Genomic DNA, 25,346 nt, shown 5'->3' on the forward strand with positions numbered 1-25,346 from the left:
AGTGTAAATGTCTCACCCAAAAGGCCAAGCTGTTGCTCTGTCCAGTCTAGACTGTGCCTGTGAGGCTAGCAATGCCACCCTCCCTCTGTAACAGTGCCCTGGGTATGGGTGGCAACAGGACAACCAGGTGCTTGTGCTGGGAAGCGGGTTTTTTTAAGAGAGCACTGCCTTTTATTTACAGACAGCTTTATCAGTACATGGCCATGTTCCTGCCGACCTTGAGGACTCTTTACCAAACAATCCTGCTGCTGAATATTCACTTCCTTTCACATGAATTTGCTCTTAGGGATTGGAGGAGGGGTGGAAAATGCTTTGAACCAGAGTCTCCATAATCTACTAGGCTTCTTGTGCACCTGGGGTACCCACAAACAAACCCTGTTCTCACTCTGGTTTTCCTTTTCCTGATTAACATCCCCACAAACCTACTGGATTTAAGACAAACCCAGAAGTCATCATTTCTGCTGCTTCTCTCTATCCATCTATCTCTAAGTGATTATCAAGCCTTATTACTGATTTTGCTTTCACCGAAGCCCTGCTTCCTTTCCCCTGACTAACTCCTTATTTTCCATTCCATTCACACTGTCCTGGTTCAGGTCTTAACATCTCTTCCCTGGACGGTTTCAGCCTCCCCCAACTGATCTTTTCTTGTCCAGCCAGGAATCTGTTACTCCCTTAATTAGGGAGCATCAATGAGTTCCTTTTGCCTAATATCTAAAAATCAAAATTCCTTAGTGTGACATTCAGGACCCTTCATGGTTTGAAGGACTTAACTTTCCTCTGTAGCCCTGAGATTTTTCATGGCCCAGCACTCCTCTGTCCTGTGCTGCCCGCCCCTCAGCCTCCTCCACCATACCCGGGGTTCTCTGAGTCCACCTGCACAGCCATACTGCTGGGCTTGCTGCCGTGTCCCTGCCCCATCCGCCTGTCCATGGCGGCCTTCTCACTCCCCCTTCTCTGCCTGGGAGACTCTGACTCATGCTATCAGACCCAGCTCAATTTCTGCTTCTGCTGTGAGGCTGTCTCTTTCTCCTCCCACTAGAAGGAATTGTTCTCTCTTATGTTTCTCTCATAGCACTTGGTTCATACCTTCATCGTGCCACTAGGATGATACAGCAATTGGTGTGTTCCCCCTCCCCACCCCTCCCGGTCTATCGTGTCCGTGTGTGTGTATGTCTGTCTGTATATGAAATATATATGTATTTGTTTTACACACACACACACACACACACACACACACAAAGTATTTCTTTCTTCTCTTTTCATTTTAAAGACAGGGTCTCACCCTGTCGCCCAGGCTGGAGTTCAGTGATGCACTCTCAGCTCACTGCAGCCTCAACCTCCTGGGCTCAAGTAATCCTCCCACCTCAGCCTCCCAAGTAGGTGGGACTACAGGTGCATGCCACCATGCCCAACTAATTTTTGTATTTTTCGTAGGATGGGATGTTGCCCATGTTGTCCAGGCTAGTTTCAAACTCCTGAACTCAAGCAATCTGCCTGCCTCAGCCTCCCAAAGTGTTGGGATTACAGGCACCCAGCCGACAAGTATTTCTTAAGTACATTATGCCAGGCATAATGGCGCCAGGCATAATGGTGAACCGCATAAACACAATCCCTGCCGTCATGGAGCTTCTAGCCTAGCAAATATTTGTCTCCCATTACACTGTGAGTACCTTGCAGATGAAGATCAGCTGTACTCCTAGTGCCTGTCACCACCCCTGGCACACAGTGGCCACCTCCCCTATGGGTGCTCATTCTGACTCTGATGGGTAGAGATGGGTGCTAGAGTGGAGGATGGGGGATAGGCTGAGTATGAGGTAAGTGGAAAGCCTAGAAAAGCCACATTCTGCCCTCCGTTTTTACAGGACAGCCCACATTTTCCTGTGGTCAGCCCATTCTTAATGGGCGCATCATCTTGGAGCCATGAGGCAAGTTCTGAGACTTGATCTAAATGTGTCATCCAGATAGCACAGAGAAGTTTGTTCCTTTTGACGTGTGTACAGGAAGCTCATGCGGCCGCATGTGGCCGCACTTGTGTGTGTGTGTGTGTGTGTGTGTGTGTGTGTGAGTGCCCATTCTGAGAGGTGGATGGTTTGGGGTCTGGCTGCCCTATCTCGTGCTGCTCTTTGTGTCTTTCAGAGATCTGAAACTAGACAATGTCCTGTTGGACCACGAGGGTCACTGTAAACTGGCAGACTTCGGAATGTGCAAGGAGGGGATTTGCAATGGTGTCACCACGGCCACATTCTGTGGCACGCCAGACTATATCGCTCCAGAGGTGAGTGCAGCTGCTTGATGCAGCTCTGAAATCTGAGCTCTCCAGTAACTCTGACCAGAAATGCCACTGGCTGCTTTTATGCACTGCAGCTTTGGAGGCAGCATTGAAAGGTGTCTAGAGCCGACACCTCTAGACTCATTTATGGCTCATTGGGTGAATGATGGCTGAAAATGGCCTAAGTCCCTCTAATAAGAATTTGAGTTTAAAAAAAAAATCATGCTGCTATAAAGACACATGCACACGTATGTTTATTGCGGCATTATTCACAATAGCAAAGACTTGGAACCAACCCAAATGTCCAACAATGATAGACTGGATTAAGAAAATGTGGCACATATACACCATGGAATACTATGCAGCCATGAAAAATGGTGAGTTCATGTCCTTTGTAGGGACATGGATGAAATTGGAAATCATCGCAAGAACAATAAACCAAACACCGCATATTCTCACTCATAGGTGGGAATTGAACAATGAGATCACATGGACACAGGAAGGGGAATATCACACTCTGGGGACTGTGGGGGGGAGGGGGAGGGATAGCATTGGGAGATATGCCTAATGCTAGATGACCAGTTAGTGGGTGCAGCGCACCAGCATGGCACATGTATACATATGTAACTAACCTGCACATTGTGCACATGTACCCTAAAACTTAAAGTATAATAAAAAATATATATATATATATATGTAAACTTTGCAGTTGCTTTGGGCTTTAGCCCTAAATGAAGACAAAGTGTACGCCATTCATGGCTATTTATTTTCCTGTTTGTCCCTACTTAGTGATTTAATTTCAGCATCATTTAGCAGAACTAAAGAAAGGCTCTTGAATCCTTGAATCCTTCCCATATGAGTGAGTGAACCCAGTCCCCTTTTTTTTCCAGACTGATATATTTCCAGAACCCTTTCTGTTTGGGATCTGCACGAGCCCATCACAGTGGCCCAATCAGGCCATAAATATTTGCTCACCTAGATGAGAAGGCACCTCTGAGTTGACCACAGGGAAAACAGACCACTCTGTAGAAATGGAATGAAATACGCTTGCTAGCACAGGAGACTTTTTTTTAAAAAACTTTGATATTTCATAATGCGTCAATTTCCCTAGTTATGAAGAACACATTTGTTAATCTGATGTATGAACCACCTTCTCACGCTGCCCCCTTTGCACAGATCCTCCAGGAAATGCTGTACGGGCCTGCAGTAGACTGGTGGGCAATGGGCGTGTTGCTCTATGAGATGCTCTGTGGTCACGCGCCTTTTGAGGCAGAGAACGAAGATGACCTCTTTGAGGCCATACTGAATGATGAGGTGGTCTACCCTACCTGGCTCCATGAAGATGCCACAGGGATCCTAAAATCTGTAAGTTTGGCTTACCCAGCTAGCTTCTGATGTATTGCAAACCAGCTTGTTTCATGTGCTGCTTGAGTCTTTTCAGTACCTCCCACCAGTAAACCACTAGCTCTAACTAAAATTTGTATTGTTCTAATCTAAAGAATCAAAGAACCACAGTTCTGTCAGGCTGTTACCCTCTCTTATGCAATAGACCCTCTCTTATGCAGTAGTCATTTTGGGGTCAATTTCAATAGCCCTTGATAACTTTGTTTGCCAAATAGCAAGTATTTCTAGCACTTCGTAACTTTAGTTGAGGGCAGGTGATGTTTCCCCTTCATACAGTCAGGCCACACCAGAGTTTTGGGTCAAGTGAATGCCATTCCCAGCCTGTTATTATATCAATTGTGTTTCTGTTGGCATCTTCAAGTTGCAGGATGAAGGTGTCGGGTCTTTCTCTTAGGGCTGGGAGAGGAGAAGGAAGGTTTTCCAAACCTCTGCAGATCTATTTTGCCTCCATGTTATTCTTATGAAAGCCGGGTGCCACGCCCAGGCTGCAGGTGCAATGTTGTAATGGATCATGTTGAGAAAGTCTTTTCTGTGTGTGCATTTAAGGCACTGTGCTGGATGCCTTTGAATTGAGGAAAAACATGTACTGGACGCCTTTATGTTGAAAATAAAGTACATGTAATTTGGGTCAGTTCTGTAACCACATTAGTTGAGCTCCAAAATCATGTATTTTCACCTACTATATGCAGAGGGGATATAAAGGCAAATAAAAGATCAGTTTTTCAAGAAGGGATAAATCAGAACAATCTATATTCTGTTGGATAGTATCTATGGCATAAGAATTAATATCCTTAAGTTATATCCTTTCAGTAATTTGAGACAAAAGCAAAATGTGGGAAATATTTGCTATCTTGTTGAAAGACTTGTTTCTCTTTAGAAACTTCTAGCCCTATAATCAGTGCCATTTCAGGGACATTTTTTATGTGGGTCACTGTGTACTGGGGCTGAAAGCTTGATTGTCCCTGAGAATTCTCTACATCGCTAAAAGAGAAATAATCACAGAAATCCTTCTGAGGCAAATATTACCAAAGTGAATCATAACACATAGCTCAATCCTCAAGCTGAGGTGCCAGTACCCTCCTGAAACTGAGAAAGCACTAATTTCACAGAAATAAAAGCACAGTACTTTGGGATTCTACCAAATGTCTCCTATCTAACATGTTTTTGTAAGAACAGTTCATTTGTTATATTAGTAGAAATTTTAGAGGAAACCATAAATATGGCTTTTATAATTTTATGGAAAAAAAAAAGTCACAGAGAAGGGCTTGTCTTCGTGGATTTGTGCCATGAAGTTTCTTAACTTCCTGAAGGGAAATGTACTCACCTAGGTTGGCTGCAGCCAATTTTGATAACATAAACCACGATAACACAGCCTCATCGTGCTGCAGACGGAGGCGGACTTTGCATGATCACTTTCCTACTTCCATGGCCCAGCACCTGGCTTTTTGTAAAAAAGCATGCCAGCCTTCTGTGGCCTGCAACAGCCACCTTCATCATACTAATGGTTTTCCATGCTCCGCATATTTAGTCCAATTACTGTAGCTGATTTAGTAGTTTTAATATTTAGATGAAGGACCCCACAGTTCATAATTCAAATTAAAATACTGGTTCAAGCCATAAAAAAAATGCCTGTTATCAGCATTGGTGTATAAAGGTCACTAGGCTTGGTACCATGAAGGGTAGGAAATAAAAGTCAGTCTATGCCTCAATAAATTTTTATATTCTCTAATATAAACACTGGATTAGCAATCCAGATCAGTGTTTCTCTGATAGATACCCTATGCCTTTTGAATCTAGGTCTAGTAGAAATCTTAAGAAGCCACATCCCCATTTGAGTTGGACATTCCTAATTTTTTGTCTTTACATTTTTAGAAGTCCTCAACCTCATTCTCGTGTTTCAGAGTCCTCTTGAGAGAATGCTTTCCAACTAAATCTGAAACTAGGTATCATCCCCTTAGCCTAGAACCTAGGACAAGTACTAAGCAAGGTTAAGATTCCTATGGAATTTTTAAGACTGTTTCTTTTTAACCAGGTGAGCTCAGTTACTTCAAGCTATATCTTTTATGTAAATATGGATATTTTTGGTAACGAGCAGATACATTGTCCAGTAATAGCCTCATGGTCTTTCCTCCAAGAGGAAACAGCCTCTGGTGCCTAAGGAGAATCGCATCCAGTGGAGACTGAGTTGTTCTCTCTCCTTGCAGGTTCACTTTTGGGAAGCTACAAGTCCCTTCACTTCTCTTTATTTCAGCTCCTTTCTCATGCCAGCTGCTCCACTGATGGAGGCAGCAGCTGCGATTGTTACATATCATGCGTCTAGCACTCATTTTCCTAAATAACACTCGACGCTCTCTCTGGGTATCTTCCACATAGGAAGGAGCAGGGGCTCTGGGCTCACAGTGCCGGGCCTGCCTCCCAGTCCTGTTACCTTCTGGCTGAGTGACCTTGGTGAGCCTCTGTGCCTCTCTGAATCTCAGTGTCCTTGATTGTAAAATAGAGGTAATAAAATCCATACCATAGGGTGATTGTCCAGATTATATGAAATAATATAGGTAAACTTCCCGGGCACATAATAAGCATTCTGTTTTTTCCTCCTTCAAGGCATGTACCTTCAGTGTAATTTTCTTAAAAACACTTAAATGTTGTCAGATAAAATTACTAAGAAAAAAAAAAATCACTAAGAGGATTTCTGGGATTTTTTTTTTTTTTTTGTACATTTTACTCCCCATGCCTAAAAACAAGAAGCCTAAATGGTATAGATGAAAACATTCAGCTAGTCTTTGCAGGGGACTGAGACATTTAAATAGAAATGTGATCAAAGAGAAAAAAGAAATGTTCAGAGCACTCAAGACTTGAGGAGACACACTGAGGAGGGAAAGGCATCAGAATTGGGTTGGTTAAGAACCTGCCTCCAGAGCAGAGCTGCCTGGGGGCAGATCTTGGCTCTTTGACTAATAGGCTGTGTGACCTTGGGCAAATGGCATAATTCTTGCATGCCTTAGTTTCCTCTCCATTTCCTTGGGCAAATGGCCTAATTCTTCCATGCCTCAGCAGGTGGGGTGTACAACCCACAGGGCTACTGCGTGGTTGGCATGAGATAACGTGTGGGTGCCTGAAGCAGTGCTTGGCACAGGGTACGTGCCCAGGAAGTGTCCTGCACTATTACTGCTGAGAGCTGCATGCATGAAATGATTTTTTTACACTCTGCCCTTATCTCTGAAAAAGTATTTGTCATATTAGGAGGAGGGTTCGAGATAGCAAGGCGTGCTATGCCAACCACTCAGGCTGCTTTCTGGCTCTAATTGCAACTTGATTTAATTAGGCCAATTTAATTATTTTACTACCAGAAGAAAACTTAGAGATTGTCCATTCCAACCCCCTCATTTTATAGATGAGGAAACCATGAGGTACTGAGAAATTGTGACTCATCAAAGGCCATTTAACACATTACTTAAATCAATTGGGGCCTTTGTGCACTGCTGATGAGGATGTAAAATGGTGTGGATAATGGTATGGTAGGAGGTTCTTCAGAAAATTAAGCAGAATTACCATATGATCTAGCACTTCTACTTCTGGATATTTACCCAAAAGAATTGAAAGCGGGAACTCTAATAGATATTTGTACACCCATGTCCATAGCAGCATTACGTACAATAGCCCGAAGGTGGAAGCAACCCATGTGTCCATCAACAGATGAATAGATAAGTAAGATGTGGTACGTGCACTCTGAACAAGCATTCATTTGGCTGCACAGGGCCAGATCAAGGTATACTGTGTTCTTTACCCATATTGACTTGATGCCTTTTTCCAGAATTTTGTGTCCACCTAAGATCAGGCTTTCTGGGAGCTTGGTGACTTCAGGAGTTCCTCATGTGAATAGTTGAATCCATTGGATGGTGTTTTGCATAGTTCTAAAAACAGTAGGGAAATCATGAGTGCTAAGTTTTGAACTGTAATTATTTGTCTTTGCCCTTAATTTTATAGAGCTTTGTGATCATTAGAAGCATAAACACAGAATTGTAGAGCTGGAAATAGTTTAAAAATATTTTGTCCACATTTCCTCATCTGTAGATGAGGAAATGGGCCCAGAGAGATGAAGGGACTTTACATGTTAGAATGGAAAGAACACACCCTAGACCTCATGTGACTTCTGCCACTGGTTTTCAGTCTATAAAGGTGTGATAATAACACCTACAGTGCCCACTTCAAATAAGGCAGTATACATGAAAGTGTTTTCCAAGTGGAATGCACGATACAAGAGTAAGTGATTAGTATTGCTAACTTGTGAGTAGTAATTTCACAACACACTTAGAGATGTCATTATCCTCATCTTCTCCTTGAACAGTTCAGCAACATCATCAAGGTTATTAAGTGCTTAATTTTACACAAGGCTGTGGTAGGCCTTTATTCCTAAGGAAATTGTATTTTTGTTTTTCCAGGAGCTTTTAAATCTTGACCAAAGACATATAGGTGGGGTGTAAATAGCCAAATAGATATTGATCTGTTTATGTATGTAATAGGCTTATATCAATGCATATGTGCATAGCAGGCATGGGTTCTGCAATACTCAGGTTCTGTGCGAGGTGCCAGGAATTCAGTGATGAGTGAGGCAAACATGATCCTGCTCTTGTGGAATTTACAGTCCAGTTGGGGTGGGGAGGGAGAAAGAAATTTTAAAGAGCAATTATACATTAACTATATACTTACAATTTAATGAGAAAAAAAATAAAATCCAAGGTTCTTTGAAAGCATTTATTTAACAGGCAGGTCTGACATGACCTGGGCCACCAAAGGAGGCCATCTGGAGAAGATGACATTTAATAAAGGCTGAAGAGAAATGAGGCTTGAAAGTGTGCAGAGGTCTTGAGAAAGGAGCAGTCCATTTGAGTAGCTCAATGGCAGGTGGGTTGGAGTGTGATGAGCGAAGGGGTGGGGCAGTGAGAGCTTCAGGTGAGGAGGCTGAGGGAACAGTGAGAGCCCAAAGGACATCCTAGGCCACACAAAGGAGTCTACACTTTATCTGAAGTGCCAACGTAAGTCTTTGAAGAATTCCAAGCAAGCATGAGTGATGCAATCACTACTTCATGTGTAAAAGATCACCCTGGCTATTGTATAAGGAGTGGACCAACAGACTGGAGTATTTGCTGATTAAGTGACTTCTAGGATTTCTTTCAAATTAATCCAGGAGTTGTGGGGAGGAACAGATGAAACAATATTGGGCATGTGTCAGTAACCATCAAGGCTGAGTGATGAGTACATGAGGGTCTGTGTTACTGTCGTCTAAAATTTCCACATGGAAAAGTTTTTAAAACCACCATATAAATGAATATCTTTTATAAACAAGCTCAGCGTGTGTGTATGAAGAAACATTTCTAGCCTGTATAGAAAAAGTGATCTCCATCTTCACAAATGAAGGGAAATGGTTTACAATACAAATATACAGAAAGAGCAAATGATGTGAGCCACATACAAGCTCCCCTGTGGATCCTGGCCACATCTCTTAAATCCAAGTAAGAGTCTCGGGTTCCTGGCCTGGGAGTCTATGTCACCCTCATGATTTTTTGCCACAGACAAAATTAACCAGTGGTTTTAGCACAACTCATTTCTTCAGCATACCTGAAGAGTATCTATGCCTTCTCAAGAAGTGTCCTTCAACCTCCAGGGTAGTAACGAAGGGTACCCCAAAGAAGCATTTTTAACAGAAAAGAGACCAGAGAAGGAGAGAATCCTCACTGTTGGACTTTGCCCCATGCTGCCTCCTTGGGACCCTGGGAGATCCTTTCCTGGCCTGCTGGATCTGCCCTTTCCCACTGAGAGGCAGGAAGAGCTGAGATCTCCAAGCCAGCCCTTCACAGTGCCTCTCTGTACAGTCTTAGTGTGGGAGGGGCATCTTTCCATGGCTTCCTGAGATGGAGATTTATTTAAGAAGGAAAGCTTGTTGAATTCCCTCTTACCTTTTTAAATGAAAGGTATTATTATTATTCTATATCTGGGGAAACTGGTCAGACACCTGTTTATGTTACATGCCATAGAGTTACAGATGTTAAAGACCTCAGGGCTTCATCTGGCGTGATGTCAGCGAGTGCCTACATTCAGGGTTGGGGAGGGTGTGTACTGTCCAGCATTCCTCTAAAAGTGTGTGATTGGCAAGGCAGGCTCCAGCATCTTCTGACCCCTAATCTAATATTACTGTCCCCACAGGCCCTCCCTGTCATCACCTTTACCACTGCCCTCTCCACCCGCAACACCCCCGAGGTTGTGGACTTGTGAGTTCTTTGTGTATAGCTGTTCAAACATTTCCTATAGACGTGGGTAGTGGACAAAGGACTTGCTTGTGAGAACTTTTCCCATGGAGTGCAGAATCAGTGGGTGTGGGGGTAGTTTGAGCACACTTAGTTTTTAGCCCAGGATTTCTACTTGAAAAGAATTCCCCAAATCATTAACCAGTAATCGCACATCTAAAAGTAACTTTATATGCACCCAAATAGGCACACTGGGAAGACTATTTTTCTTGCTTCCCCTTCTGTCTTTCTCATCTTTGCTTCAGATGTTTCTGTTCAATACTTAACGTGTGCTTGCCTCAAAAGCAGCCTCACCTGCGACTCGCAGAGAATGGAGTATTCACACTGGCAGGATCCTCAGAAATTAACACAAAAAAGGCATATGACGATGATACACACATTTGTGTAAAGAAAAGATAAAAGGCATTCCAGCTGTTATTTCTTAATTTTTTTTAACTTGGTTTGGGAATATATACTACCTGTTTTCTGGTGTCACCATGCCATCAGGTTTCTTAGGCTGACTAAATCATCCCAGAATGCTGATAATGATGAGACAAAAGAAAGTCTATCATTTTTTTAGGGCTTCTGAGGTTCCACTGAGTTTTGCCCTCATCTAGGTCCAGAAGGGCTTAGGGAAATCCCAGGCGAGTCAGCAGAGCTCAGGAAGCTGAAGCCTTGTCTCAGAGGTTAGTGCTCCTTTGCTGAATCATCTCCAGGAAGAAATCACGTGACTCAGGGTCTACTCAGGTGAAGTCGGCACCCTTGTCTTTGAGCTCACACAGGTGGCTGAGCTAAATAAGTGCTGAAAGGAGCTGGGTGCATTCTCCTGAGTCACCTTTGTTGACTCTGGAAGCACTGTAAACTTGGCATCAGAAGGAGATTATAAAGTGCTTTTGTTCCTAAGCTTTATAAAGTGTGTGTGTATGCATGTGGGTTTCTCTGTCATCCAGCCTCTCAGATTTCATCATCCGAGCATTGTCTGCAGGAATCCTGTTTGCCTGTATGCCAAAGGAGGGAGAACCACAGTTAATTCGGGGATCCTCTTTTAGCCCTGAGTGTGTCCCACATCTGTCACCAGGCAGTGAATTCCAGGAGCATTGACTGTCTTCCTGTTCATTTCCCTACTCCCCTCCTGGGAGAGGCTGGAATGTTCAAGGAAGCCAGCAAAGGTGGTCAGCCAGGAGAAGGCTGGGGAAGAGGAGGGAAAAATGGGACCCGAGTAACGCAGAGGATCCAACCCCAGATCATTAGGGCTGGTTTTTCAAACACTGTTAGGGGAAATCCAAAGAAAGTTATCAAAAGATCCTTGAGTAAGAGGAGTGGTTAACATGCAACCTGGCAGACTGTTGCCAGGACTGGAATACCTGTCTGAGGAAAGGAAGCTGCCCCACAGGCCTCTTACCAAAACCCCTAGTGAGGTTAACACCCTTCAGAAAAGGAACCATTTGCTCACAGATCAAGGCCAGTGTCTGCAGAAAACAGAAAAACACTGCTCTTCCCAGAGATTTTGTATTTGGGTCTTTTTAAGTCATATAATTTTACTAAAGTTCTTGATCTCTACTTCTTTTTCCCTCATTAAATTGTAAGTTTCCTAAGGTTGGAAGTCCTTACATTTTGATAGCAGTGTGAAGGATTTTTTAAAATTTATTTTTAATAGAGTACTCATGCTGCATGTCTCATTTATCTCCATCTCTGCCAGGAAGATAAAGATGTCAAACCTTTTGTAAAATGACCACGGAAACTTTTCCTGTGTGGAGATTTGCTAACCAGTGTCTGTGGGTCAGAAAAGCTTTTTGTTTCAAGTTAGAAGAACTCTTGTAAACAAAAGTATTTGACTTTGTTGTTTTTTGTTTATTTGTCCTTGCCAACTATCAAAGGTCAATAATTTGGGGCAGTTGATCATTAGATTTGGTTTGGATGCCAAAGATAATGCGCATCCAGGATAAAGAAGGGTACTGGCCTCGATTTCATCAGAGAAGGATAAAAGACATTGTATAGTCCCCGCTAGAGAATCTTTGTTTAACACTCACTTCTCTTCAGTAGCTACATTTGGGGAATCATACCTGGAAAAAAGTAGTTTGTATAGCTTGGGCATGTAGGGTAGCAGCAGCTTTTTCTTAACACTTAGAAGTCATTGGAGAGCATTGAAATCCGCCCCATCAGTCAGAGCTGCTTGAGACTGGTTTGTCAGGAATAGAAGCATGTTGTCTAACAACGGGCATTGGCACAACCGCATGACCTTGGGTTTCCATCTCTGAGACTTGCCTCTAACCTTTACCTCTGGTTAATCAACATTGTCCCATGACCAGAAAGAAGACACAAGGAAGCAATAATGATTATAAAACCCAGGAAAGGCGGGGTGTTGGGAGCCTTGGAAAGGAATTGAGTATGTGCTTATGAAGGGCTGATGGATTCCAGTCACAGACAGCATGGGAAACACAGCCAGCAAACCCACCACGGATTTGAGCACTGCCCCTGCCCGCTACAGGAACAGTACAGGGCATTTACTGTACTGAGTTTCATCAAGAGAAAATAAAGTACACTGTGTAGTGTGTCTCTGGAGATATCGCACAGAATATTCTGATGCCGGTCAGTTACAACCTGCCAGGTAAGGCACTGACCCACCGGCATTCTCAAATATACCCACATGCCCACTTCCTCCATCACTGGCTCAGGGAGATCAGCTTGAGCAAGTTTATTTCACTTTATTTTTAATAAAGAAAAGCCCATTTCAGACTCAAGGAAAACAAAGCATCTGTAGCTGAAGGAAGGACAATCTTCAAAATGCCAGCTTTTTTTTTCCTCCCAGAGTTTTTAGTGATAAATGCAAAAATAGAAGAAAGAAAAGAGTCCCTTGATATGGGCACAGACTGTGGAGGCCACTGGTGTGGCCACCCACCCACCTGACGCCGGACAGGCCAGTCCGGCTCTGCTTCACATGTTTTCAATGACACAATGCCGTTCCTGCCAGGGAGCACTCTCATCGCTTAATGGTACTGAGTATTACAACCACATTATGTGTTTTAGTTTTTCTTATGATGTATTTTAGATATGCTTCCTTTAACTTCCACTCCCTGAACTTATTTCTCCCTGAAATTATTTCTCATCTAATCCCTCTTCTGGCCGACAGCTCTTTGAGTATTTGAAAATTTTAAGTGTCCTTCTATCTTTTCCAGCATGAAGACCCTCAGTAGTTTGAAATAAAACCAGGTGGTCAGGCTGAAGGATGCCTCGGATTTTTTCCAGCCCTATTACTTTTCTTTCCCTTCACTTAGCACCCGCACTGTATGTACTTCTCAGCCCTTCTCCTTCCATAGAATCAGAGGAAAAAGAACGTCACATGAGCCAGCAAAGAAGTACAACACAAGGAAACACACAGAGTGCGTGAATTCTCATCAGATGAAGTCCTGAGTGTCATTTATTAGGTGAAAGTAAAGTAAACTGTGTAATGATTCTCCTCACCTGTCGGTCCAAGTATCTTAACCCAGAATCCAAATAAGAAGATTGGTAGCCTCAAGAGGAAGTCTAGCGTAGGGACTGAGAGCAAAGGCCTGAGTTCAAATCCTGACTGTCGCACTCCCAAACTGTGTGACGGGTTACAGATGGGTCTGTTTCTCAGTTTCCTAATCTTTAAAATGGGAATAATAACCACAGTTGCTTTAAGGATTATATCCAATGAATTTGGAACACTTAATGCCTGTGCAACAAAAGAGTATGCAGCATACATATATAGTAGTAATGGCTACCGCTTCTTAAGCTGTAACTTGTATCAAACGGTATCATTCTCTACTCTCTCCACTCCTGCAGCTTCCCCCTTCTCAAACCAGTCTGGATACCTGGCAGGGTGGTCCATTGCCATGAGTGTGCAGGTTACTAGTTCCAGCCCTCCCCAGCAAATTCCATCCAGATCCAATCTTAGCAGGATAGAGCACCTCTCCTTCTCTTGGCTCGTCCAGTATTCCATAGCAGCACCATTCGGTATAAGAACCTAGACTTGGGAAGATTACAGTTTGTTTCCCCAGAGAGATTCAGGAAGTCTGTTGTCTGTCCTTTCCACCCTACCAAGCCCCATCCCACCCCCAGTGGACTGTCATCAGCCCCATCTTGCATTTAAATGTCTGTCACTGCCTTCTCCTATGGAAAAGTGACTTATCAATGCCAGGTCCAAGCCTGGTGTCTCTCCCATACTGTGCAGCCACATCCCTGCATGACCACTGCCCTGAGCTGGAGGGTGCTGCTAGCACAGGGTGTCTCCAGATCTCCCCAACAGCTGGTAGGAGGGGTATAAAAGGAGAAGGTTGGTCTTCATAACTGGGTCAGAATCTGCGTGTGCCAGCAGCATCCTTCAGACAGACACGCGCCTGCAACACGCATGCGTGGTGTGCTTCTCGTCAGCCCCAGGTGGCCATTAGGGTCTATGGCCATGGCGAGGTTGGGCGTCATGGCTGTGAACCATACTCTATTCTGTGTCCTGTGCTCTTTCTGTGCCCTTTCTCCCCAGGACCCTCTTTAGAGCCATAAAATGCCTTTTCCCCATTTAGGATCATCACTCTGGAATATTGGCAGGAAGGTTCTGTGGCATAGTTTCCTTGCCTTCTAACTTGCCAGCATTAGCTGCTAACTCTCTCTCTGCCCTTTGTTTAAGGTCTGAAATTGAATGAATGGAGAAGGTCATTTTGTTTGCCCAACAGCCACATCCAACCATTAGGTGGAAAATACAGTGTTCTCTGGCTCCTGGAAGAAAATCTTATTAGACTAATTGCTTTATTTATGTAACTTGTCCTCTTCCTATGAAATCAGACAGACTTTGAAAGAGGAAAAAAATACTTTTAGCCATTACTTATATTTTAGTGAGTAAAGTACATTTGGGCCCAGTTATTTCAAGACTCATAATGACACAGCATTAAACTCTATAATCTCTAACATCCAACAACTCAAAACTGAAGCTGCCTCCTGTGTGCCCACAAGATGTGATAAGCACCATACCTGACACCAGATTTGCAAAGAAGCTGCTCCACTGCACCCATCTTGCTGCATTTAGTATCTCTGTTCTATTGTTAATGCAGATATAGTTGCACATTAAAACCTATTGTTTGTAGGCCGGGTGTGGTGGCTCACACCTGTAATCCCAGCACTTTGGGAGGCCAAGGCAGGCGGATCACTTGAGGTCGGGAGTTCGAAACCAGGCTGGCCAACATGGTGAAACCCCGTCTCTACTAAAAATACAAAAATTAGTCGGGTGTGGTGGCGCACGCCTGTAATCCCAGCTACTCGGGAGGCTGAGGAAGGAGAATTGCTTGAACCTGGGAGGGGGAGGTTGCAGTGAGCCAAAATTGTGCACCATTGCACTCCAGCCTAGACAGCAAGAGCGAGATTCCATCTCAAAAAAAAACAAAACAAACAAAAAACTATTGTTTGTATTCTCATTTTAAGATTGTCTTAGAAAAGGTTTTCTGTCAGGAAAAAAAAAGTTTTCCAAATAGGGTTTGGTGGTATGTGCCTATAATCCCAGCTACTCAGGAGGCTGAGGCAGGAGGATCACTTGAGCTTAAGAGTTTGAGACCAGCCTGAACAACATAGGAAGATCCTATCTCAGAAATTAAAAAAAAAGCAAGAAAAAGGAACATTATTTTCCAAAGACCATTCCTCCCACTGCACTACTGGAGCCTAGGACAGTGAAGGCAGAAAGAGATCTTGTTCTCTCTTACCTGGCTGTAGAGGAACAGGGAGAGCCAGATGAGCCTCAGGGTCAAGGCTGACCTCAGAGTGTAGTCTCTCAGCAGCTTTCTATTTGTGCCCCTGCCTTTCAGTAGAACAGGATGGACTTACAGATTTGGCATTTGGGTCCCATTAGGGACATAAGCAAATAATGGAAGTATTCTGCAAAAGAATTATGCTGCCACTGTTCACAGCGGTGGGAACAGAGTGTTTAGGGACAGTCTATTCGAGCCTAGGACGGCAACAAGATATTCACTAATACTATCATTTCTTGAGGCTTTCTTTGTGCCAGGCGCTTTATGTTAATTCTCTCATTGACTCATCATAACTTTTTAAAATATAGGAAAATCTTCATGTTAGAGTTGAGAAATCTAAGGCCCAGAGAAGTTAAGAAATTTGTCCACAGTCACACAGTAACTCAGTGGTGAAAGAATGATACAAACACAAGCAGTGACACTGCAGAGCCTGACCAGCCCTCCATGTCAGAGAAGCTGTTAGTTCTTTCAGCCTTCCCTGGCTTGCAGGAGGCCTCCCAGGACATTCTTATACAAACTTGGCCCAAATCCTTTACATGTCCCCTTAGAACTAGCGTCAGGAGGGAGCATGCCTGCTTGCTTTCCCCTGCAGCCACACCTCCTCTGTAGTCTGGGAAAAAAACTGTTAAGTATCTCATTCTCGGGGCCAGGTGTGCCTCTGATTCCTTGAGTATCCTCTAGTTCAGTTCCACTGTAATGAGGGCCACAGCAGGAAGGGGAACATAAAATGAGTCCCTGAGTTCTTGACCCTTCTCTTTCCCCTGCTCTCCAGTCAGTTTGAGACTTACAGTTGGGGTAGAATCCAGATTTTCCACCCTGGTCCCCTCACTCACTCTGTGCAGCTTATAAAGTGCTTTTCTTGGCCCTAGAAAACATTCTGCTTCCTTTAGTAAATGTGTGCAGAATATTTCATGAAGTCACATTATTTTCCTCTTTGGCCGACTTTCCCTCTTGGATCACAGTCAGGGAGAAGGTCAGCTGAGGTGAGGCAACTTTTCAGTGTGACCTTAGATGTGGATGAAAGTGATGGCCCCGAGCAGCACAATTGTTAACTTACTGGCATTTGGGTCCCATTAGGGACATAAGCAAATAATGAAAGTTTTCTGCAAAAGGATTATGCTGTCACCATTCACAGCAGTAGGAACAGAGAGTTTAGGGAAAGGCCTGTGCCCAGCCTAGGATGGCAAGCTATCCACCTCCAACTCCACACATCTGCACCAACGTGAACTGAGAAAGATTTCAGGCCTGGGACTAATGTTAAATGTTCCCTTAACTCCTCATCTCCACATCACTGGACGGGGGTAGTGGTAGAAGGGCCACCCCACCACCACCACAACACACAAAGCTTCTACCCCCTTAGTATCACCCCGGACCCTGCTTCTCCCGGTCCTGGTTTCTGTTTCATGGTATTCATCATGGCATCCTCCAGCTGCCACTCTGGCTGCTTCTCACCCTACGCCAGGGGTCAGGAGCCATGAAAGTCCATGAGTGATGCCAGCCAGGTGGGAGGCGATAGGGAGTGGTGGGGCATGTGGCTGACTGGGCATCTGGTGCCCCATGAAAAGCAGCAGCCCCTGCTCAACTCCAGGCCGTTTCTATGAAAGGAGTGTAGGCCCAGTGTTCCCGAGTATCTCATTTTCCACGAGAAGTTGGAAAACCTGACTTTTCATGTGATGTGACATTTCCTAGTGTTTAAATGTTTGAGAAGTAATTAAAATTATTTCAAAACACACTATGTAGGCCAAATAAAATGTGTCTGAGACCTAGGGCTGGTATCAGTTCTAGTCTGTCTCTGTCACTTTCTACAATCTAACCTGCCCTCCCAGCTTCAGTGGTTACTCAAATTTCAATGTCTCTGAGCGTTAGATGGCCAGCCCTGGCCTGCACCCCAGATTTGCCCTAGAATTCATCTGCATGTGGGTGCCCACACCTCCAATGCAAAGCGGAGCCCATCAACCTCCCAGATTTGGCAGACTGTAGGATCTCAGTAAGTGTGAGCTATTTTTGTCTTTGTTCCACTAACAAAAATACTACTACTACTAACACTGCTACTAATACTCATGCTACAAAGAATAATCTCTTGCCCCTCTTTTGTTCCATTTCTGTTACTCAACACCACTGCCCCATCAGGCAGCCAGGGAGGACCCTGTGATCTTGGACTCTTTACTCCCATTCCCGGCAGTTAGTGGATTGTGTTCATTCTTCCACGGCCCTCTAGAATGTGCTTCCAACTCTTCCTTCCAGTTAACTAGAAACTCTCCTAGTTGCTGAACTTGTCATGTGTTCTCAGCTATTTTCTCAGCCTCTAACTGCTCACCACCAGGCGCTACCTCTGCATTTAAGATTTATTCATCACACTGTGGCTAGTGTCATCCCCTAAATTGCCATGCAGCTTTCATCACTCACCTCGGATGGATCCCAACGGCTGCCCCCGCAGTTCCTCAGCCATCCCTGCATGCCAGCTGTACCAGGCACTTGTATGCCTCTGCATTTGTGCTGGCTGTGTCCTCAGGCGCATTTTCTTCCTTCATGCCTACTATGTTAATTCTGTTCATCCTCATCTCTGGTCAAATGCCACCTCTTCCATGAGGCTGTCACTTGCCTTCCCACCACCAGCCCCAGTGTTATTTGCCCCGTGCCTCTTCCAAGCTCTCACAGCACTTGATCTAAGTCTCCTTTCATTTCATCCAGCTGTGTATTATGAAGTTTGCTTGATTCTTCCCCCTTCTCTTGATTAGCTCCTGGGTGAAGAGACACTGTCTTTGTCATCTGCGTATCCCCAAGAAACCCCTAGTGTGCTGCCTTACATGTAGTAGACACCCTGAAAACCTTTGTCAATTGAATCAAAATTTGTTTGTGTGTGTGTGTGTTTTGTTTTTTCTTTTGGTTTTTTTTTTTTTTTTTGTAAGTTGAGGATGGCTGCATCTAAAGGGCTCAGGCCAAGGTATTAAAAACAAAACTGCTTGGTTATTCAAAAGGATTTATCAGAACCCCAAGAGGCTAAGTATCAAGCTAGTGAAAGGGTTATTCTGCCTGTCCCCAATTCCAAGGGTGCAGTTTTTAGAGGACGGACGGTCGTGTTTGGTCTACTTGTCGTCAGGCAAGGCCTCTTCCACAGTACCCCATGGAAGCTTGGGTTCAGTGCCAGGAGCAGGGAGGAATGGGCAAGCCTCTTGGACACTGGGGCTTCAGCCACCCTGGCATATAGAGTCCCGCACTGTTTGTCTTGCCCAGAAGAACAGGCTGTACCCACCCATTCACAAGATGTCCTCTCTCACATCATTGGCAGGCCTGGGAATTTCCCACAGGCCATCTGGGTGTGTTCTGCCGTCCTGTCTCCCAAGTTTTTTGCAGCATTGTTTCTTGTAAATTAGCTCTTAGAATAGCAACTGCTCTTCCATCAGGAATTGTATCCCGTTGACTTTCCTAAGGCAAGAATCTACTCATTTCTTTTTTGTAAGCATTTTCCCCCTTCCTGCCTGCATTGCACAGGCTTACTTAGTGAGAGCCCAAGCAGTGTGAACTAACTCCTAGCTCTTACAGAACTAAGTTACTTATAAGATATGCATCTCCTGAATCCTGGGTGACCACTGTAAGTGCCTGAAGTGGCAGCTGCTCTGACTGGGCCTGTGCAGCTCTGAATGCTGCATTTACTTTTGGGTCCTGCCTCCAACCCAGAACCACCTGTGGCCTTTAATTCCTGTTACTAGGAGAGAGGAGAAGCGATTAAACCCTGTCAGTATATTCATTTATTAGCTGCCCTTTGAAGCTTTTTTGAAAGCATTTTACGAGGTATATCCCATCAGGTTGCTTAGGAACTTTTGCAGCCTCCTTCTTCAACATTATCATTTTCATTTGAATCAACACTGGCAGCTTGACACCTCTGGACACCTGGCATGGCAGTGGGAGGTACCTCCAAACACTGTCTTTCCGTGTCTGCACCTTCAACAAGATTTTCTCTGTAAATTCAGCTCCAAAACAATTTTTATAAACACAGCATTACTTTTGTGTTGTTCACAAATCAGATTTGGAAAGAGGTGCTTGGGGACTGTCATGAGTCTATTTAAAGATAACCTGATTTAAATAAAAACAAAAACAAAACTTTTTATCCAAGGCAATTTTCTTTCAATATGGGAAATTAAATTAGCTTCAATATCTTTGAAATTGAGAACCACACTCCGGCCATGAAAAGTGAATTATCCTGTACTAATCCTTGCTCATGAAGTGATCAAAACACCTTTCCTGGCTATTTTGTGAAAGCAGATTTAGCCCAGCATATTTTGATAGGAGCCCAGCACTAAGGAAGTTTCCCAACTGATGGAAATACAGAGGATCTCTATGCACACGTCGCTTAGCTGTGTGGCAGTGCTCGTTTTAGTTTTTGGTCTATGGAGCAATGGAATCTCAGTCATTGAACCTACTTCGAAACAGCGGTGGTGGGGGGAACATCTTGAAGAAAAGCCTTTCATCTAGAGCTATGATATCTTCGCTGCATAAAGAAAAGTGGCCAACTTTGTTTTTTCTAGAGCCAGGACACAGACCTTTTCAGTATGTCACCTTTGCTGCTGCTTCACACAGATCTTCAAAAATAACGACTCTCTCTCCTCTCTGTGGTCTCGTCAGAGAGCGGGAATCCTGGCCAGCTGGTCAGGTCACTCAGAAAAATGCAGCTGTTTCTGAAAGTAGCCCCATTCATAAGATGTCTGCTGCCCACAACTGCAGTGTTGGGGAAAGGCACACTGTTATAAAGAGCTTCTTTTCTTTAAAGAGGAAAGAAAAATACATGGTGTTTACAGAAAAGAAAACTGGACCCTCCTGCTTTCTTTTAGTGGCCATGTCTGAAATGGAAGTGGGAAAAGCCATAAATCCACACAGGCAATCGCGCCTTTAAGGCATGATTCATACTGACTGTGCTGCCTGTGATGGAAAACCCAGCTAGTTAAGCAAGACCTGCCAGAAAGTCTCGCACAGCTCCTCTGCCATGGCTGATGCCTGCTGTCTTGTGACGTGCTGGTTGTATGTGAATGAATGATTGACACTTTCTCTCTCTCTCACTCAGTTCATGACCAAGAACCCCACCATGCGCTTGGGCAGCCTGACTCAGGGAGGCGAGCATGCCATCTTGAGACATCCTTTTTTTAAGGAAATCGACTGGGCCCAGCTGAACCATCGCCAAATAGAACCACCTTTCAGACCCAGAATCGTAAGTGTCCCAGGCTGTCACAGAGACTTTCCTTTCTTCAGATGTCACAGCATTCCACCAAAGTCCATAGAAGAGCTGGATGGCCCCTGTGGGTGACAGACCAGAAATTCAGCCGGACACTGCACAGGGCAGCCTCCCCTGGGGGGAAGCTGGGCTCCTTGTCCATGGGACAACAATGTCTTCATGTGTCCACATTAATTCTTACCAAGTTTCACCCCTCGTTTACCCAATCTCCAACTTCTCTCAACCTAAATTAAAATCTTGTAGGGTATAAGAGGCCTGAAACTTTCCAGGTTTCCCCAAAAGAGTTTGGCTAATTGAGAAAGTCATTGTTCTGGCCAATTTTCTCATGCTCCTTGGGGCACTTTTTGTGCCTTTTCTAAGCCCCTGAGAAAGCAGAGTGGGTAGGAGATGTTGCTCACTTCACTGAGCCTGGCCTCTTGGCTTGGAGAGCCTGGGTCTGTAATAGCTGCTGCAGTGCAGAGCCCAGGCCAGGCCAGGCTTCTTTGACCAAAGAAATACTGGGATCTCCAGGGGCTCCTCTCCAAGCTCTGCAGCTGAGGCTGGTGGCCTTCCTGAGCATGGTCCCGCTTGTGGTCTGAGAGCTGAGCTCGTGCTCATCTGTGGGTCAAGAGCTCCACAGGAGGAAGGCAGAGAAGCATGGCTAGCGATAGATCAAGAGTGATGGGGAGGCCTGGTGTGGTGGCTCATGCCTATAATCCCAGCACTTTGGGAGGCCGAGGCAGATGGATCACTTGAGGTCAGGAGTTTGAGACTAGCCTGGCCAACATGGCAAAACCCCATCTCTACTAAAAATACAAAAAAAAAAAAAAAAGCCTGGTGTGGTGATGCACACCTCTAATCCCTGCTACTCAGGAGGCTGAAGTAGAAGGATTGCTTGAACCTAGGAGGTGGAGATTGCAGTGAGCCGAGATTGCGTCATGCACTCCAGCCTGGGCAACTGAGTTAGACTTTGTCTCAAAAAAAAAAAAAAAAAAAAGTGATAGAGAAATATCATTGATTAAGGTAAGAGCAGTGAGATGTGTGATACTCACTTAGAAATGATCTTTGCAGCGTTTGTTTATACAGATATAAAATACTCAACTTTTAAAAACATACAGTGCACTTAATCACTAATAGCCTACTAGGCTGTTGGACACCAGGCACCCAGAGGTAAAGCCGTTCCTTCAATGGTCAGCCCCCTGCCAGCGCCCCTGGGATTAGGGAGAGCATGGCCTTCAGAAGCTGGAGCCTGTAGTCCTAACTGCACAGCTGGTCCAGCAGGGCATAACGTATCTACCTAGAGAGTAAAATGACCAACAGTTGTTCCCTAAGCTCAGCACTTGCAAGAAATCTTTTGGGAAGATCTCTTCAAATGTCTAGAACTCTGCGCAAACAATAGGTAGGACAAGTGTGAACCTACCCAACCTCTGTTGACAAATATAGCTGCACACCCCTCAGCGAGGCCTGCTGTGAAATGCCACCTTGGTGAAATGAGAATGAAGGGTGAGTGAGCCAGCTGCTTTTGGATGACCAAATTAATTCCTAGCCTCCCATTAAGGCAGGCCTGCCCAGCAAGATTTTCATGGGATTAGTGAATTGGTGGTTGCCAAATGCCATAATAATGCACCATGCAGTAGACTTGCTGTAAAGCACAGTTTCATCGTAACAATAACTGTAAATAATGCTACTGAACAAGCTACAGAGTACTCCTCTGAACTCACTGGAATGGGCTATGTCCCATGCAAGATGAGTAAGCCTCAAGCGCAAAAATCTCACCCTTGTTTCCCTTTTTTTTGGCAGAAATCCCGAGAAGATGTCAGTAATTTTGACCCTGACTTCATAAAGGAAGAGCCAGTTTTAACTCCAATTGATGAGGGACATCTTCCAATGATTAACCAGGATGAGTTTAGAAACTTTTCCTATGTGTCTCCAGAATTGCAACCATAGCCTTATGGGGAGTGAGAGAGAGGGCACGAGAACCCAAAGGGAATAGAGATTTTCCAGGAATTTCCTCTATGGGACCTTCCCAGCATCAGCCTTAGAACAAGAACCTTACCTTCAAGGAGCAAGTGAAGAACTCTGTGAAGGATGGAACTTTCAGATATCAACTATTTAGAGTCCAGAGGGAGCCATGGCACTAGAAATAGTTGATAATGAAATGAGATTTTATGAAGTATACCGCTCCACCTATGAGCGTCTGTCTCTGTGGGCTTGGGATGTTAACAGGAGCCAAAAGGAGGGAAAGTGTGAAGAATAAAGTAGATCTGAGAAATTCTGAGCCAATCAGGCTTCTTAATTCAAGAGACAAACCAAGACTTTCTGTCAACTGTGCTGTGCTCTTCTTTAAGCCAATGAACCCCAATTCCTGGCAGTCTACAAGAAGTCTCTTAATGCTAATGAAGAATTTAAAGGTCTTTTTAAGGAAATGAAGGGCTTTCCAAATAGAATGATTTACTCTGAAGAAACAAACAATGGTATCTCTGAAACTCACAACCTAAAGCCCAATCTTGAAAATATGTTGTGCACCAAGACAACTGCTTCAGCTTCTTCTCTTATCCTTACTTTCTTTAATAGATATTTATTAAAGTGTCCAGTGAAAAGGTGCCACAATGCCCAGTATTGTAAACAACAGGTTTGCATTCATGAAGCTTTCATTCATTCTGGAGTCTACTAATTTACCTGAATGGTGTTTGCATTCTGTGAAATGCCTCTCCACGTTGCATATGTCACACTTTTGTCTGCACATAACTCTTTTTTCACAAGAAGGGTCACTGCCACAACAGCACAGTCAGCGGGTGAATTACAGGTGCCTGCTGCCTGCCTACCTGGGTAATCTGATCTTGTCTGTATCGCCGTGTGCTCATCACTGAAGAATTGCAGGCCACTCATGTCAGTGACCAGATGTGTGGCTTATAAACATTAGCAGTTTATTTATGTTTTAAGATGCAAAGATGTGTGTTTGATATTCACTTTAATAATTAGAAATGGATCTTGTAAACAGGGCATATGTCAAAGATGACCTTATAATATGTACCCGAATATACAGTTCAAGAATTTTGTCTGACTGGAAATAAATGCATTTTGTAGCAAAAGGAAGTTTTTTGACTAGAATGATTTGTCTCCTTCCCACTAAGACAGTAGATTTCCAATCAAAATAAAACCTTGAGCAGAATGGGTAGAACTCAACTCACAGAAAAATCCTGAGAGGAGAGGTTGATGTAAGCTTCTGTGATTCTCTGAAGTAGATGTGGCCTGTGTCTTACTGACCAAAACTTCTGTCCTGAATGAGGGTGATGACTGCTAAGCATAGCTGTAACAGACCAACCTTCAAGATCTCAGGGGCTAGACACCATAAATGTTTATTTCTCATTCACATAAAGTAGCATGTAAGTTCAACAATCTTCCTCCATCTTATAACTACACCATCTGGAAAATGTAGCTTTCCAAAGTCTCCAGAGCAAGGAAGAGACATGGAGGGGGCGCCGGCTGCCTGCCTACCTCTCCTAGGAGGGACACACCTCACCTCTTCTCACAATGACTGGCTAAAACATGGCTTCCCTCTAACTACAGACGGGATAGGGGAATTATAGAGCAGCTGAGGAGTAGCTGGCTAGTACTGACAGTCTCTTCTCTGTCATAGGTTCTTTTTTTTTTTTGCATTCCAATGCGAACCCTTACTTTTGAATGAATAGAGTAGCTAGGAACTTCCCTTTCCATTTGTATAGCACTTAGCACTCATAGTCATCACTCTCACCCACATCATGCCACTAGATCTTCATGACGTGCCCACTATTCCCACTGATGATAGTGTGAGTACTGCAGTACATACTACAAATGGCAAGAGAGGCTCAGAGAAGTTGAGTTCATTGGTTTCCCAAAGGGTTCAGGCTTGGTAAAGAGTAGATCCAAGTCTGGGGTCTAAATATTTGATGCTGTAGTCTGGGAAAGGGAAGGATCATTCTGACTTTGGGACTTTTTTGGCCTTCATAGCTCCTCTACTTTGGGTCTTCTATTGTTCTGTGGGATTGATTAACTTTTTATTATGGTTAACTCCACTCTGGTAAAGAACCACGAAAAATAAAGCATGCCTCCTGTTTCATTCACAAAACTCATTATCATAGCCACGCAGAGCCAAAACACTGTCTTTGGTAAGTCTGTGATCACTCAGCAACTTCCTTCTTCACAATTGCTTCTCAAGCCCACTACCTGGGTTCCCCAGTTTGGGTTGAGTGCATTCTTTTGAGGCTATTTATTCCGTACCTATCAAGTTATTCAATAGCTAATGTTTATATCTGAGAAAAGAGAAGATACACAGGATATTTACCTAAAGCTCAAATGAGTCTTCAATTCCTGGTTACAATTCTACTTCACATCTTTCTTCAGTTCTGCTAGACCTGGCATCCCCTTCCAAGGGATCACAAGGCTGTCTTGCC

The 25,346-nt window shown here is 44.1% G+C and overlaps 1 protein-coding gene across 4 annotated transcripts in view; it reads left to right on the forward strand.

Annotated features, from left to right (window-relative positions):
- The window catches only part of PRKCH (protein kinase C eta), a 331,758-nt gene that overhangs the window by 204,876 nt on the left and 101,536 nt on the right, over nt 1–25,346 (forward strand). For 2 of the 4 annotated variants that reach the window (XM_009427900.5, XM_063792940.1), the window contains exons 11-12: nt 2,137–2,275; nt 3,446–3,634. In XM_009427900.5, the coding sequence (XP_009426175.1) occupies nt 2,137–2,275; nt 3,446–3,634 (328 nt within the window). Of the gene's footprint in view, nt 1–2,136; nt 2,276–3,445; nt 3,635–12,263; nt 12,382–20,766; nt 20,911–22,713; nt 24,010–25,346 lie in introns of those variants that run through there. The other 2 variants (XM_001168420.7, XM_063792941.1) reach the window with 2 other exon arrangements.

The sequence above is a fragment of the Pan troglodytes genome, chromosome 15 (genome assembly GCF_028858775.2).
Source record: "Pan troglodytes isolate AG18354 chromosome 15, NHGRI_mPanTro3-v2.0_pri, whole genome shotgun sequence".
In the NCBI taxonomy this organism is placed as follows: Eukaryota; Metazoa; Chordata; class Mammalia; order Primates; family Hominidae; genus Pan; species Pan troglodytes.